The sequence below is a fragment of the Pseudopodoces humilis genome, chromosome 23 (genome assembly GCF_049639895.1).
Source record: "Pseudopodoces humilis isolate 2021_Gansu_Grassland_sample_001 chromosome 23, ASM4963989v1, whole genome shotgun sequence".
Lineage (NCBI taxonomy): Eukaryota > Metazoa > Chordata > Aves > Passeriformes > Paridae > Pseudopodoces > Pseudopodoces humilis.
Window position 1 is genome coordinate 4,255,080 of NC_142222.1, and position 13,929 is coordinate 4,269,008.

Sequence of the window (13,929 nt, forward strand, 5' to 3'; positions counted from 1 at the left end):
TCCTGTGCAGTTTCCTGCCCTGTTATATATAGCTGTCAGCCCGTCCCGTGGGCTCTGCCAGCCGCCTGCTCCACTTTGGAGTTGTTTATCCGCAGCCCAGGCACTCAGTGGAGGCTGGGGGGGGGTGGGGGTACCTCAGGGGCAGAGGAGCCCTATGCACCCCGTGCAGGGTGAGACTGTGGGTGCCTGCGGGCACTGGGTGTCCCCAGACACTGGGTGCACATGGGGTTTTCCAAGAGGGAGCTGGGTTTTCTGCCCAGCCGTAGTTTTCCCACTGGAATCCTGCTCTGCGCGGGATGCCCGAATGAAAGAGCAACTGTTCCTGGAGGTCACCAACAGCGTCATGAGCCTCTATGTCACCCTGGCTAAAATTAGACACTGATCAGTGTTGGGAGGGATGTGATTTTACAGGTTCCTGTTTATTAGAGCAGCCTTCGCTCCAGGCCATGTTTCCGGCTCCTCCCTGGTGGGGACACTGCCCACGGCAGCCCCTGTGGTTTGCAGTAGCCAGAGCCAGGAGAGCAGCAGAAAGGCCTCTGTTTCCTCAACAAGGGGCTTTTGAACTGCAGGCAGGACGTTGGTGGCTGGATGGGATATGGGATTTTACCCTGGGGAATGTCCCTGCCGGCAATAACTGCTGCAAAAGCCAGTGGGATATTTTCTTCCCTGCCTGCCCATGCTGCTCCAAAACGGCTCCTGAGCTGCTGAGGGTCTTGCCTGCAGTCAGCCCCAGTGCCAGGCACTGCCAGGCTTCTGGGTTTCTTCTGGGGCAACCCCGAGGGCATAGGGCCATCCCTGTTGCACCCCTGGGGCTTGGTGCCCAGCCAGGGCCAGGACACATTGACTGGGGCAGTCTCAGCCCTGTGGTGCTGCAGTCCCCAGGGAGGGTGGGAATGCTGGAACATGGCCCAGGGGCTGGGGGTGGCAGCTGGGGTGACCAGTGGGGTGGATGGAGGGGTGGTGGGTGGGTGTTGGCCATGCTGCTCTCTGACAGCACTCTTGTCTGTCCTTCTGCCCAGGCGGCTGTGCCGTGACCAGCGCCCCAGCCCAGTGCCCTGCCGTGGGGACAAGACTGCCCCCGAGCCCCCACCCACCATGTTCAACCTGATGAAGAAGGACAAAGAGAAGGATGGGGCCCGGAAGGAGAAGAAGAAGGAGAAAAAGGAGCGAATGTCAGCAGCTGAGCTCAAGAGCCTGGAGGAGATGAGCATGCGCCGGGGCTTCTTCAACCTCAACCGGGCCTCCAAACGGGACTCCAAGACCCGCCTGGAGATCTCCAACCCCATCCCCATTAAAGTGGCCAGTGGTTCTGAGCTGCACCTCACAGATATTGACTCCGACAGCAACCGGGGCAGCGTCATCTTGGACTCAGGCCACCTGAGCACGGCCAGCTCCAGCGACGATCTCAAAGCCGATGATACCAGCTTCAAGGGCTCGGTGCTGCAGCGGGCAGCCAAGTTTGGCTCCTTGGCCAAGCAGAACTCTCAAGTGATTGTCAAACGCTTCTCCTTCTCCCAGAAAAGCCGGGATGAGAGCACCTCAGAGACCTCCACACCCTCTGAGCACTCGGCAGCCCCCTCTCCCCAGGTGGAGGTGCGCATGCTGGAGACCCCGCTCGACAAGCAGGGGGTTCCCCCCGGACAGCCCTGCACCCCTCCCAGCACTTCCCTGCATGCCAGGGTGCCGGAGCTCGTCGGCAAGAGATTCCCCGCCGAGCTGCGGCTGCCCGCCCTGGTGCCCCCCCAGCCCCCCAGCCCACGGCAGCTGGAGCTGCAGAGGCGCAACACTGGCGATTTCGGCTTCTCCCTGCGCCGCACCACCATGCTGGACCGGGGCCCCGACGGGCAGGCGTACCGGCGCGTCGTGCACTTCGCCGAGCCCGGAGCCGGCACCAAAGACTTGGCCTTGGGCTTGGTGCCGGGAGACCGGCTGGTGGAGATCAACGGGCGGAACGTGGAGAACAAATCCCGAGATGAGATTGTGGAGATGATCCGACAGTCGGGGGAGACGGTGCAGCTGAAGGTGCAGCCCATCCTGGAGCTGAGTGAGCTGAGCCGCTGCTGGCTGCGGGGCGGCCAGGGGACACGCCGTGCTGCCTGGGATGTGAGTAACGCCGCCCCGCCGCGGGCGCTGGCGGGCCAGGGCTCTGCCAGCGTCCTCACGGGGGTGTTTGGGTTGGCAGGGGCCGTGGGAAACAGCGGGTGCCGCGGCTGCTCCAGCCAGGAGCGATGCACAAGGAGGAGTGGGGGGCTGTGGTTGGGATGCAGTGGCGATGCATCAGGTCTTGCAAATCATCGCTGGTGGGTTTTGCCCCTCAAAGGAGCTCAGGGTGCTGTTGGGTTGAGTTTTCCTCCTGCCAGAGGTGCCACAGGAGAGCCCAGCTCTGCGTGGCCTGCGGGAAGTCTGTCCCCATCTCTTTGCTGACGGAGCACAGTCCAGCTGAGAAGGGAGCTTTGCTCCTCACTGCCAGGAAATTCCAAAGGCTACTTTGCAGAAGGACACTGCCTCCTCCACTGCCCACGCTGGCGTCCCCCCGCTGGGATCCTCCCCGGGGACTGGGGCAGGCACACAGTGCGCCAGGGGCCGGGAGCTGCTGGCGGCGTGCGCAGCCCTGCGTACGCGGCTGCTACTGCTGCTGTATAAATAGAAACTTAATGGCTGGGTGACCCACATCCCTCATGCCTGCTGCCCGGCGCTGCTGACCCTGCCACAGGCTAACCAGTGTCCTGGCCAGCCGGGCACCCCAGCAGAGCCCCCCAAATGCCAGCATCCTGCAGGGCTGGACCCCCTCCATGGTGGCAGGGGGTGCAGCAGCATGGCACATTTTGGGGTATTAGTAACTGGGCTTGTTTAGTGTATTTTTAAGCCTTCTTTGCGGGAGGAGGGTGCCTGCGCCTGCAGAGCAGGTTGCTTGCACTGGGGAGAGCTACCCTCTGCATGGCGAGGCTCTGTGCCTGCGGGATGGTGGCCAGGACGGAGTGAGGGTGACCACGGGGCTCCATGTGCTCCTGGAGCAGATGCCGGCGCTGCGGGATGGAGTCTGCGCCAAGGCAGAGCCGTGGCTTTCCCGCAGCAACTCCCCGGAGCCCTGCGGGCGTCACCGGGCACTGCTGCCTGGATAACCCCGCTGGGATAGCCCTGTGTGGGCACGGCTGTGGCGGTGTCACAGCGCCAGGTGTGTGTCGGATGTCGGAACACACGGAGCCAGCGAGGAGCTGCTTGTGCCTTCCAGGAGCGGCAGGCTGGGCTGGCAAGGGGGAGAGGAGACAGCGGTGCCCTTGGGGCTGCACGAGAGAGGCTGCGACGTGCAGCCTTGTGCCAGAACATGGTGTGGTTTGATGGCATCAGCCGGTGGGAGCTGGCCAGAGGGCTGGCAGTGACTGTGTCGTGGGGTTGCCGCTGCAGCACAGGCACCCCCAGTGCACCAGAGTGACACGCTGTGGCCCTGCTGGAAGCCCAGAGTGGGGTGCTGGCTGCAGTTGGGGGTCCCTCACATGAGGTGCTGGTGCACAGGGAGGCCCAGCTCTCCCCCAGGCCCCACTAAGCTCCCTAGAACGTTTCTGGTCCTAATTTAAATTAAAATTATCCTTTTTGAAACAGGAAATTATAGACATATTTTGGGCTGTTGCTCTGCAAGCCCCTCCTGAGCTGGAGTAGGATGGTGCTGGGCTCTCTGTGCACACCGGGGATTTAACCACATCACTGGGTCACCCTTGTCCCCACAGACCCAGCTGGGCAGTGGCAGCACCCTCTGTGTCCTGGGGAGCTGTCAGTGCTGTGGGGTGATGGGGTTCCAGCTGGTGGCACAGCGTGGCCAGGCATTTGGACTGGGGTGAAACCCTCTCCATGTCCCAGCCTTGCTCCCAGTGTGGGGCAGCTGGGCTGGCTCGGCTCCACACTCCTATTTATTTATTTACTGGTGAAATTCCTCAGGCAGGGCCCAGGCATGCGCCGGCCCAGCAGAAATATTCCAGAAACGCCTCTGACTGCTCTGGTGCTTCAGCAGGGCCATGAGCATCCAGCAACTGTGCTGGCCAACCTTGTCTGTCCACAGGCACCCAGGTCCCTGCAGGTTGCTGTCCCCAGGGTGCAAGACCACTGTGCCATGGCGTGGCTGGATTCCCCATGTTCCACCAGGTTGGGAGTGTGGGACTCTCATCATGTCGGACGCACTTTTATAATTTTTCCATGCTTGGGAATTTCTTTGTCTGGCTCTTTTTCTGCTCTCACTGAGGGGTTGGTGCTGCTGGGGTATCCCAGTGTGGGGGGTCCTGGGAGGGGGCTTGTATCCAGTGGGCTCAGCCATGAGCCAGTGTGTGCCTGCTGAATTTCCTGGCTTAGGAATGAGAGAAATATGCTGGCCAAGCAGAAGTGCTGCTATCACCAAACAGCTGGGCTGGACATCCCAGTGGAGGTGGTTGCATGCTTGTGCTACCTGGGGACGCCCATGTCACTGCAGACGCTGTCCGCTGTGTTATACCAGCTCTACCAAGGGTGTTTGGTGTGACCTGTCCCTTGTGCATTGGGGTGTGCCACCTTGTGCAGGGGTGTCCCCCTTCTTCCTCTTGGAATGTTTTTTCGCTCAGGGCACATCTGTCTCCCTTCAGTTGGGCAGGGGTGCTCAGGTGCCAGCTGGGGTCCCAGTGTGCCATGCCTGTGCCACCACTGCTCCTCCATGCCACCAGCATGCCTGGCTCCCTGCCACCAACTCCTACCAGCAGCCCGTGCACGGGGAGACCCCCGACCCCTGGCCCCTTGCTCACTCCTGCTCTTTCTAGGGAGACCTTGGGCTTCCAGAGGCAGCTTTGCCATGAAAACATCTTTACCATGGGCTGCTGGGGTGCTGTCTGTCCCCAAGAACATTCTGGGGGGATCTCATGTTCATGGGAAAGCCAGAGGAGGAGCAAGAAGCGTCAGGGTTGCACCGCCTGGCACGCCGGGGTGTGGATTGTGCCATCCTTCGAGGCACAGAGCCCTCCCTGGCTCCCCCAGCTCCACAGCTGCTCTTGGCCCAGAGGTGTTTCCTCTGGTGGACGGGGGCCGGGCAGTTCCCCCCGCGGCGGGGCCCACATCACTTCCTCTGGCAGTGGCGGCAGTGACGGTGCTGGTGGCGAGGCCCCACTGCTCGCGTGTCCCCCCCCAGCTCTCCCTCCGGCTGCTGCTGCGCCGGCAGGGCCCTCGCATTCCTGGGCTATTTTTAGGGTGGCCCTATCAGCCCAGCTGTCCCTGCTGCCGGCTGCCGCCCCATTAGTGCCTCTCCCGTGCAGTGCCGCGCTCGCCCCGGTGGACGCCCTGCTCCTGGCTCCCTCCGGTAAGGTGGGGACCCCCGGCGTGGCCAGCACAGCTTGGGGGAGCACGAGAGGGGTACATGGGAGACAGTGCTGGTGCTGGGATTGGAGATTGAGAGGCTGAACGTACCCCTGGGGTGCTTTGGGGTTGTTTGTTGTGGGGACCTCGTGGCCGGTGCTCTCTGGAGACCTTTGTGGCAGTGCCAGGCCGCTTGGAGCTGGGAGTGCTGCGGGCAGAGGGTTTGGGGGTTCTGACCCACAGGTGGGTTTGTCTCCAGGCCCTCATGCTCAGCATGTGCTCCCAGGCACCGGCATTTTACACCATGGTGCCAGTTTTGGGGGGACAAGGGACCCTCAGGGATGTACTCCCAGACTGCTGGGTTGCTTTGGTCACCAGGTGCTCCCCTGTGCCATGTCTGGCCCACAGAAGGGGCTTCTCCCCACTGGCCACAGACACAACTGGGGTTGGAGAGCGGGTTCCATCCAGGGCAGCGGGTCCCACCAGAGCTGCCTGGCTGCTGGCATGGGGTCAGGCTCAGAATAAACCCAGGCTGTCAGGGCAAGCAGGGAGCTGGGGCAGAAAATATCCCTTCCCTCACCCTGGCATCTGCTTACCACAGTGGACTGACCTGCTTGGGGGAGCAGGGCCGCAGTCCTGCAGCCTGACTAAAGGGGTTTTTTTAACACAGTGAGTTTTTCTGGGTCTGAGACTGGTCACCTGTCTGTCCCCAGAGCCCCTCCTGTGGGCACTGTTTGTATGCTGAGCAGGTCGAGGTGGGCTCAGACCCCCCATTCCTGTGGATCCCAGGTGGGGAAGGGCACGTGCCCATACCCTGTGCCATGGTTTGGCGTTCTGTGTGCTGTCCCCAGTCCGTCTCACCTCTCCCTCTCTCCCCAGCCAGGGCTGCGGCTCCATGAGACATCACCATGGCGTTCTCATCCCGGTTTGCGTTCTGGGAGCAGAAGGGAAGTCTCTCTTGCATGTTTGCCTGTGCCCCATGTTTGGGTCACGCTGCTGACCAGCTCCCCCAGCTTGCCCAGTGCTGGCACCATGTTTGGAGCAGCACTCCCAGCCTCACTGTGCTGTGGTGACAGGGGCTGTGCTGGGCAATCAGGAGCTTGGCCAGGGCTGGGGTCACCAACACAGCCATGCATGTGATCACTAACACCATCACTAACGGCTTTGCAAGTGTCTGGTGCAGCCCCTAACACAGTGTGAGCCACCCCAGAGCCACCTGCCACCCAGGAGCTGCGGTGTGATGGCAGGAGTTGGGGTGCGTTGCCCACAGGATGCACCACACACTGCCACTGCAGTGTCACAGCTGAGTCCTGGCACTCAGAGACACAGCTCAGGGCAGGGTTTGTCTGCCCACCCCCTCAGAGGCCCCTGGTTTCCCCGGGTCAGCAGGGATCTGGCATGTCCCACGTGCGGCTGCTGCAGAGATTAGCTGGTGACACTTAAAACGTGCTGTGACACCGGGGCGGGGGTGGCATGTAGAGTGACAGAGCCCTGCAGGAGGGGTGGTGGGACTCTGAACCACCTCCCTCACTGGCTGCACACGGTGAGAGGGGCCAGGCCAGGCAGGCAGAGCACATACCTCTCCCACCTTTGGGGTTTGCCATAACCAGGGTGCATCTCTGTGCTTCACCCCCGTTTTTTTGGCTGATGGGAAGCCTGGAAGGACACATGTCCTTGTCCCTGCAGTGGGCTGCAAATTGGGGCTGGCATGGAGTGATGGTCCCAGGGGTTTTCCAGCAGCAAGGCCCCACAGTGGGCTGAAACATGCTCCTCTTGTTTGTCTGACCCTCAGGTCAAGGACGAGGATAAATCTTTAGCTGTGAAAAGACCCGTGAAGGAAGACGGGGCTGTAAGTGTCACAGGACATGGGCAGGGTGGAGCTTTTGGGAATGGGCTCATCCTTGGTGGGAACAGCCCCCGTGACAGGGCCTGGGGACACCATGAAGTGTCATGGGCTTAGTGATGCTCTGAGCATGGAGTTTTATCCCCATGCTGGCAGCCTGAGGGTTGAAAGGTTTGTGGGGCAGGGAGGTCACCACTGCTCCCTGCCCTGGGATCCGTTGTGGGGCTGTAGGTTGGTGGGGAAGGGTGCTGTGTCCCCAGTGCTGGGGTCTGGCCAGGAGCTCTGCTCCATGGCCAGGCAGAGCCCTGGGCACCACCAGGTCCCGAGGAGCAGTGGAGGCTGGAGCTCCACTCACACTGGTGTGTGTCATTGTGGCTGCAGTCAGAGAGCCCAAAGGACGCAGCATCTGCACCTCTGAAAGCTGAGACCCCAAAAGCTGAGCCTGCGAAAGCTGAGCCCCCAAAACCTGAGCCTGTGAAGAGCCCTGAACCTGTGAAGAGCCCTGAGCCACCTCCTGGGAGAGGGAAGAGCCCAGAGCCAGTGCTGAACGGGGCAGCTGTGAATGGGCTGGAGGGCCCGGCCACCGAGGCACAGGGAGATGATGGTCAGGGGCTCTCCCGCCGCAAGGTGGTCCGGGTGGTGCGCAAGGTGGTCCGCAAAGTTCTGCCAGGGGAGGACACTGGCAGTGCCAAGGAGCCAGGCCGAGATGCCAAGTCTCCTGAGCCAGTGCCACCCCCAAGGAAGGAGGAAACAGGCCGTACCAGTGTCCCAGCTCCCCCAGCCCCGCCGCCTCCCCCCACCACAGTGCCTTCAGCCAAGCCGGAAGCCAAGGATGAGATCTCAGAGGGGCTCAAAACCCTCATGGCAAAGGGCAAAACCAAGGAGCACCGGCCACGGCTCCGGCTGGGGGACAGGCAGGAGAAGTCCCGTGAGCCGGCTGGTGGGGACACAAAGCTGTCCCCGTCCCCGGGCACTGAAGCCAAGCCAGAGCCACCAGTGCAGCTTTTGGGAGGGAAAGTGGAGCTGGCAAAGGCTTCTGCTCCGAAACCCACGGCCCTGGAGAGGCACAAGGTACTGGAGTGTGCACAGCTGGGGATGCTCTGACCTGGCAGGGGGTTGTGCCCCCAGTGCAGCATGGTGTGAGCTCACCTGCATGGTTTGCAGTGGTTTTGAGATGTGTGGTGTGGGTGAGAGTCACTTTTTTGGGGCGGTCGTGTGTGCTGTGGCCACTCCATCATGCTGCCCCTTGTCTCCCCTCCATTTCATGTGGAGAAGAAGCTGCAGACCAGCGAGAAGCGGCCGACCCCTGTGAAAAATGTCCCGGCTGCTCCCCAGCAGGTGTGTAGGAGTGGTGACCCAGGTCCCTGGACACTGTGGGTACACGCTGGTACCCAGTTGTGCCTTCATCCTGGGACCCACCCGAAGCACTCAATGACTGCAGGGCTGGGAAAGCCTTTGCAATGGCCCTGCTGGTGCCCATGTGGCAGGGCTGTGAGGGCTGGGGGGCAGCTGGCCTGGAGCTAATGGTGCTCTGCCTCCAGGCTGCCCCTGGCCCTGCTTCCCCTGGCCCGGTATCCCTGCTGAGCCCGTCTGAGGAGGCACAGCTCCGGCTGGAGAGGATCTTCACCACTTCTGTAATTCCAGAGGTTTTGGTGCTTGTGTGTGGCCTTCCCAGGGACAGGGAGGCATGGGCAGTGTGTGGCTGCCCAGGACGTGCCATGTGCTCTGCACACGGTGACTGTATCCCCGTGTTTGGCTGCCAACCCCATGGTCCATTTCTGGATGACACTGGCAGCAGGGAATGGATGACCGGGGCTGTTGGTGGGTTTGGGGATCGTTGCCCAGACATGCTGAGGATGGGGAACTGCCAGCATCCCCGTAGTGCACACTGTGGTGGCTGGGATGGATGATGTCCTGGTGGTGCTGTGTGATCATGGCCATGCTGGGGCCCTGTGGCTTGTCAGGATGCTGCTTCTGCTCTATGCCTCTCACCCCCTCTCTCCTTTCTCTCCTCCTTCCTTGCTGCCGTTAGCTGGACCCCACCACCTCCGCCTCGGCACCCAGCCAGGTACTGTACCCCTGTCCTCAGGAGCCCTCTGCCTCCACCAGCGACCCCCCGCCATCCTCTGTCTGCCGCTGGGCTGGCGTCTGCGCCCGCGCCTCGTGCTGGAGTGTAAGGCTTTCCCCATCCCACCCTGCTCCCTGGGGCCGGCGGGTGCCAGGGCAGCCGGGGCTGGGTGCCTCTCCCCTCCCCAGCGAGGTCATGCTGGGAGGCCAGATGTACCAGGAGGGTTCTCTCAGTGGAGGTGGCACAGCTGGGGCAGGCAGGGGTGTGGAGCAGGGTATGAAGGGGAAGAGTTCTGGCACAGGCAGGACGCGTGGCTCGTGCTGAAGCAGCTGTGGCACGTGGTGCTGGCGGAGCTCAGAGCGGGGTCAGTGCAGTGACCCCCAGCCCCAGGGCTTTGGCAGCATGGCCTCCCAGCTCTGTGTCTGTCCAGAACTGCACTGGACTTGCCACCCCACTGTCCACAGTGGTGGCCGTGGCACGAGGAGTGCCCGCAGGGCTTGGCACAGCGGTGCTTTGCCTCCGCTCACTGCCCCTCGCCTCTTTCCGTGCTGTGTGCGGGGCAGGGCTGAGCCCTTCTCGCCTTCACTGCCGTCTCTCGGCCTCGCCAGGGTCCAGCGGACGATGCGCCGACAGCTCCCCTTGACCCCGTCCCTGCTGCAGCTCAGGTTTGGCTTTGGGGCTCGTCCTGCTCTCCTTGTTCCAGGGACATCCCCACTGTGCTGGCCACCAGCCTGTCCCGTGTCAGAGCCCTGTGCCCTGTCCTGTGTGCCTCCATTACACGCCTCAGTGTGTCCTGTGTCCCTGCAGCATGTCCCTGCAGCATGTCCCATGTCCCCTTAGCATGTCTGGTGTCCCTGCATTCTGACACGTGGCTGGCATGGGTGCCTGCTCTCAGGGCTGTGGTTTGGGAGCTTGGCCCCTCCAGGCTCCCCCGAGGTGGCTGTGGTGAATGTGTCTGGGGGTCACTGTGTCTTTGTGTCTGCCCCAAGCTGTGACAGGACCTTGGTAGTCTCTGCAGCCCTACGCCCACTGCGGTCCCCAGCAGACAAACCAAGGCATGTGCTGGGAGGGTTTGTGGCTTGTGGAGGTGGCCTGGCTGTTCAGCACATGGCCCTGTGGCCAGTCAGCCCTGCTCCTTCCAGCCCTAGGAATGAGGGGAAGGGGTGAGACAGGCCAGGGGGGCAGATCACCACAACCTCTCCACATCTGCTGTCTCACAGGCCAAGTCAGAGGAGCAGATAGCAGCTGAAGAGGCCTGGTACGAGACCGAGAAGGTGTGGCTGGTGCACAGGGATGGCTTCTCCTTGGGTGAGCCAGGGGCACTGCTGGATCACAGCACCCCGTCCCTCCTGTGACTCAGCGAGCCTCCCTGACCCCACTGCGGTGTCCCTGGGGGCTGCCAGCGTGGCCCCTCTGAGTGCCCTGTGACCCTCACAGGCAGCCAGCTGCGGCCAGAGGCGGGCAGTCCCCTCCCCGAGGGCAAAGTGAAGGTGAAACTGGACCACGATGGAGCCATCCTGGAGGTGGAGGAGGATGATGTGGAGAAGGTAGGGCTGCAGGGTGAGGGCCAGCGGGGCAGATCCCCATTCCCTGCCTGACCTGCCCCACCTCAACCTCGCTGACAGGCAAACCCCCCGTCCTGTGACCGTGTGGAGGACCTCGCCAGCCTCCTCTACCTCAACGAGTCCAGCACACTGCACACGCTGCGCCAGCGCTACGGCGGCAACCTCCTGCACACCTACGCCGGGCCCACCATGGTCGTCATCAACCCACTGAGCTCCCCCTCCATGTACTCTGAGAAGGTGACGCTGTTGTGGGGGGACACCGGAGGGGACAAGCAGCTGGCACCGCGCAGAGGGTGTGGAGGGGGTAGCAGAGTGCTGACTCTCCCTGTCTCCATCAGGTGATGCACATGTTCAAGGGGTGCCGCAGGGAGGACACCTCCCCGCACATCTACGCGGTGGCGCAGGCGGCGTACCGCAGCATGCTGATGAGCCGCCAGGACCAGGCCATCGTCCTGCTGGGTACCAGCGGCAGCGGCAAAACCACCAACTGCCAGCACCTGGTCCAGTACCTTGCCACCATCGCCGGCAGCACCGGCAAGGTCTTCTCCGGTGAGTCCCTTTGTGGGTGTCCCTTTGCCCTGCCTGCACACACCCCTTGCTTTGTGGTCACAGCCCCACGCACGTGGCAGCGGCCGAACACGCGCCAGACGGGCTGGCACTGCGTCACGCCCGTGCCTTTGCCGCGCTCCTGGGGCTGCTGCGGTGCAAGGGAGCAGCAGCACCTGCCCAACCGGCTCTGGCCCCCTGCCCACCGCACAGCCCCTGCACTGCCCCGCTTCTCTTCCCGCAGCGGAGAAGTGGCAGGCTCTCTACACCATCCTGGAGGCTTTTGGCAATAGCAGCACCGGCATGAATGGCAACGCCACCCGCTTCTCCCAGATCATCTCTCTGGACTTCGACCAGGCTGGGCAGGTGGCGTCTGCCTCTGTACAGGTGAGGGGACCAGGGTGGTCCCCCCAGCATGGGAGCTGGTCCATCCTTGCCAGCATGGCTCCCTGTGGTGTGGGAGCCAGTCCATCCTCACAGAAGTGTTGACCAGAGAAGCTGTAACTGCCCCATCCCCTGTGGCAGGGTTCAAGGCCAGGTTGGACAGGGCTTGGAGCAACCTGGGATGGGGGGAAGTGTCCTTGCCCATGGCAGGGGTTTAGAACTCGTTGATCTTTCAGGTGCCTTCCAGTCCAAAGCATTCCATGATTCTCCTGGTGTTTCCTACACTGCAAGCTCTGCCGCAAATCCCCAGTCATGCTCGCAGTGCTCAGCAGCCTGCCATCCTGCTCTTGTCCTTGTTCACACCCAGATCAGATGGGCTCCCTGTCCTTGCTGAGTTAATCCCAAAAACAGGGGATGTGTCTTCCAGACACCTCTCTGCTGTGATAGCAGCAGAGCCCTAAAAATCCAGGAGACATACTCTGTGCTCTTCACCGAGGAGAGATGCTCATGGGCTGCTTGGGTGATGTTTGCATTCACATGATGCCCTGCTGTGGGAGGGAGACCCTCACAGCTCTGTGGGGACCCTGGGCAGGCAGCAAGGATAAGGCTGGTGTGGGCTGGGGGGTCTTGTTGGGATTGGAGCACTTGGGGACAGTTCCCAACTGTCCCACCTCTGCCAGACACTGCTGCTGGAGAAGTTGCGTGTGGCCCGGCGCCCGGCCAATGAGACCACCTTCAATGTCTTCTACTACCTGCTGGCCTGCTCTGACAGCACCCTGCGGTGAGCTGGGGGGATGGCACGGCCTCCATCGTGGGGGTGTCTCTGGGACCTCCCCCATGGGGCCAATCATGGTGTTTGTCCCTGCAGGACTGAGCTTCACTTCAACCACCTGGCAGAGAACAATGTCTTTGGCATCGTGCCCCCCTCCAAGGTTGGTGTTGTGGGGGGTGTAGGGGGAGATGAGGGTCTCTGGCCCATTTGAGTGCAGGGGGATGTGGAGCTACGCTCCCAAACCAACTGCTCCTGTTGTTTTCCACAGCCAGAGGAAAAGCAGAAGGCAACCCAGCAGTTCAGCAAGCTCCTGGCAGCCATGAAGGTGATGGGCATCTCAGGAGATGAGCAGAAAGCCTTCTGGCTCATCCTGGGGGCCATTTACCATCTGGGAGCCGCCGGGGCAACCAAAGGTAACAAACTGGGAGCCATTAACCAGGGGAGGTTTGAGACTGATGCATGTGAGGGGTTCCAGGGGCATCTTGCAAATAGCTTGTAGTGCAGCCAAGCCCTGGGGGAGAGGGTGGGAGGCTGTGTCAGCTCAGGGACAGTGCCCTGCCACCCTGAGTGTTCTGGGGTACCCAGCTTTGTCCCCACGGTCTGGGTGGTTTCATTAACTGCTGGGAATTGAGCATGCACAGACCCTGGGCTGGCCCCTGCCAACTTGGGGGAGTGGGGGCCTGGGTGGAGGCAACTGGGGGAGTGTCCCCCATTCCCAGTGTAACACCTTTCCTTCTGTCCTCGCAGACCCACTGGCAGATGGAGCTGGTAATGGGAGTGGGGAGGGCTCTGCTCTGGGGGGTGCCATGCAGTGCTTATTTGGAGGCTGAAATGGGGACTTGGGATGCTGTTGGTGTGCTGGGACCAGCCTTGACCCTGGCTGGGTCCTGGCAGCCCCAAATTTGCCTGCTGCTTGTGAGGAGTCCCAACCCAGTCCTGTCAGCACCATTGGTGATGTGGGGCAGGGCTACTCTGGCACACAGTGCTCACCATGGGTGTGAGTCTCCCACAGCACCAGCTTTGCTCTCCTTTCCTGGGGATAGCAAATTTGGCTTTGGGGGCTGCTCTTCTCCCCCTGTGGCTTCTCTTTCTGCCTGTTGTGTCAGAAGCCCCTGTGGTGCTGCATGCTGGTGGGAGAGCTGGCCATGTCACTCCCAAAATGGGCACCTGGAGCTGGTGGCTGCACCCAGGGAATTTGCAGCCCTGTGGTAAAAGATGATCTGGGGATGAAGAGAGAGAGACCAGAGGGGTCTGGATGCACAGTGGGGCGCAGGGCTGGCCCATGGGGTGCTCTCAGGGCACTAGAGGGCAGCAGGGCCCCGCTGCAGCCACCACAGCGGGATGCTCAGGCAACTCCAGAGCCTCTCCATGGGAGCCTGCTATGGGGGGAACCCCAGATCCTGCTGTGGGGGGAGAGCACTGCTGCTTCCTGTTCGGGGCAGGC

At 62.0% G+C, this 13,929-nt stretch overlaps 1 protein-coding gene across 17 annotated transcripts in view; it reads left to right on the forward strand.

Annotated features, from left to right (window-relative positions):
- Positions 1–1,024: 1,024 nt before the first annotated feature.
- MYO18A (myosin XVIIIA) overlaps positions 1,025–13,929 on the forward strand; it is a 31,834-nt gene continuing 18,929 nt past the window's right edge. For 5 of the 17 annotated variants that reach the window (XM_088066307.1, XM_088066308.1, XM_088066298.1 and 2 more), the window contains exons 1-11: positions 1,025–2,103; positions 9,183–9,323; positions 9,827–9,883; positions 10,439–10,526; positions 10,656–10,765; positions 10,844–11,020; positions 11,122–11,332; positions 11,574–11,716; positions 12,394–12,494; positions 12,582–12,645; positions 12,754–12,898. In XM_088066307.1, the coding sequence (XP_087922433.1) occupies positions 1,096–2,103; positions 9,183–9,323; positions 9,827–9,883; positions 10,439–10,526; positions 10,656–10,765; positions 10,844–11,020; positions 11,122–11,332; positions 11,574–11,716; positions 12,394–12,494; positions 12,582–12,645; positions 12,754–12,898 (2,245 nt within the window). In that variant the 5' untranslated portion in view covers positions 1,025–1,095. Of the gene's footprint in view, positions 2,104–5,140; positions 5,312–6,186; positions 6,253–7,097; positions 7,157–7,531; positions 8,222–8,425; positions 8,489–8,691; positions 8,785–9,182; positions 9,324–9,826; positions 9,884–10,438; positions 10,527–10,655; positions 10,766–10,843; positions 11,021–11,121; positions 11,333–11,573; positions 11,717–12,393; positions 12,495–12,581; positions 12,646–12,753; positions 12,899–13,929 lie in introns of those variants that run through there. The other 12 variants (XM_088066303.1, XM_088066313.1, XM_014255007.2 and 9 more) reach the window with 10 other exon arrangements.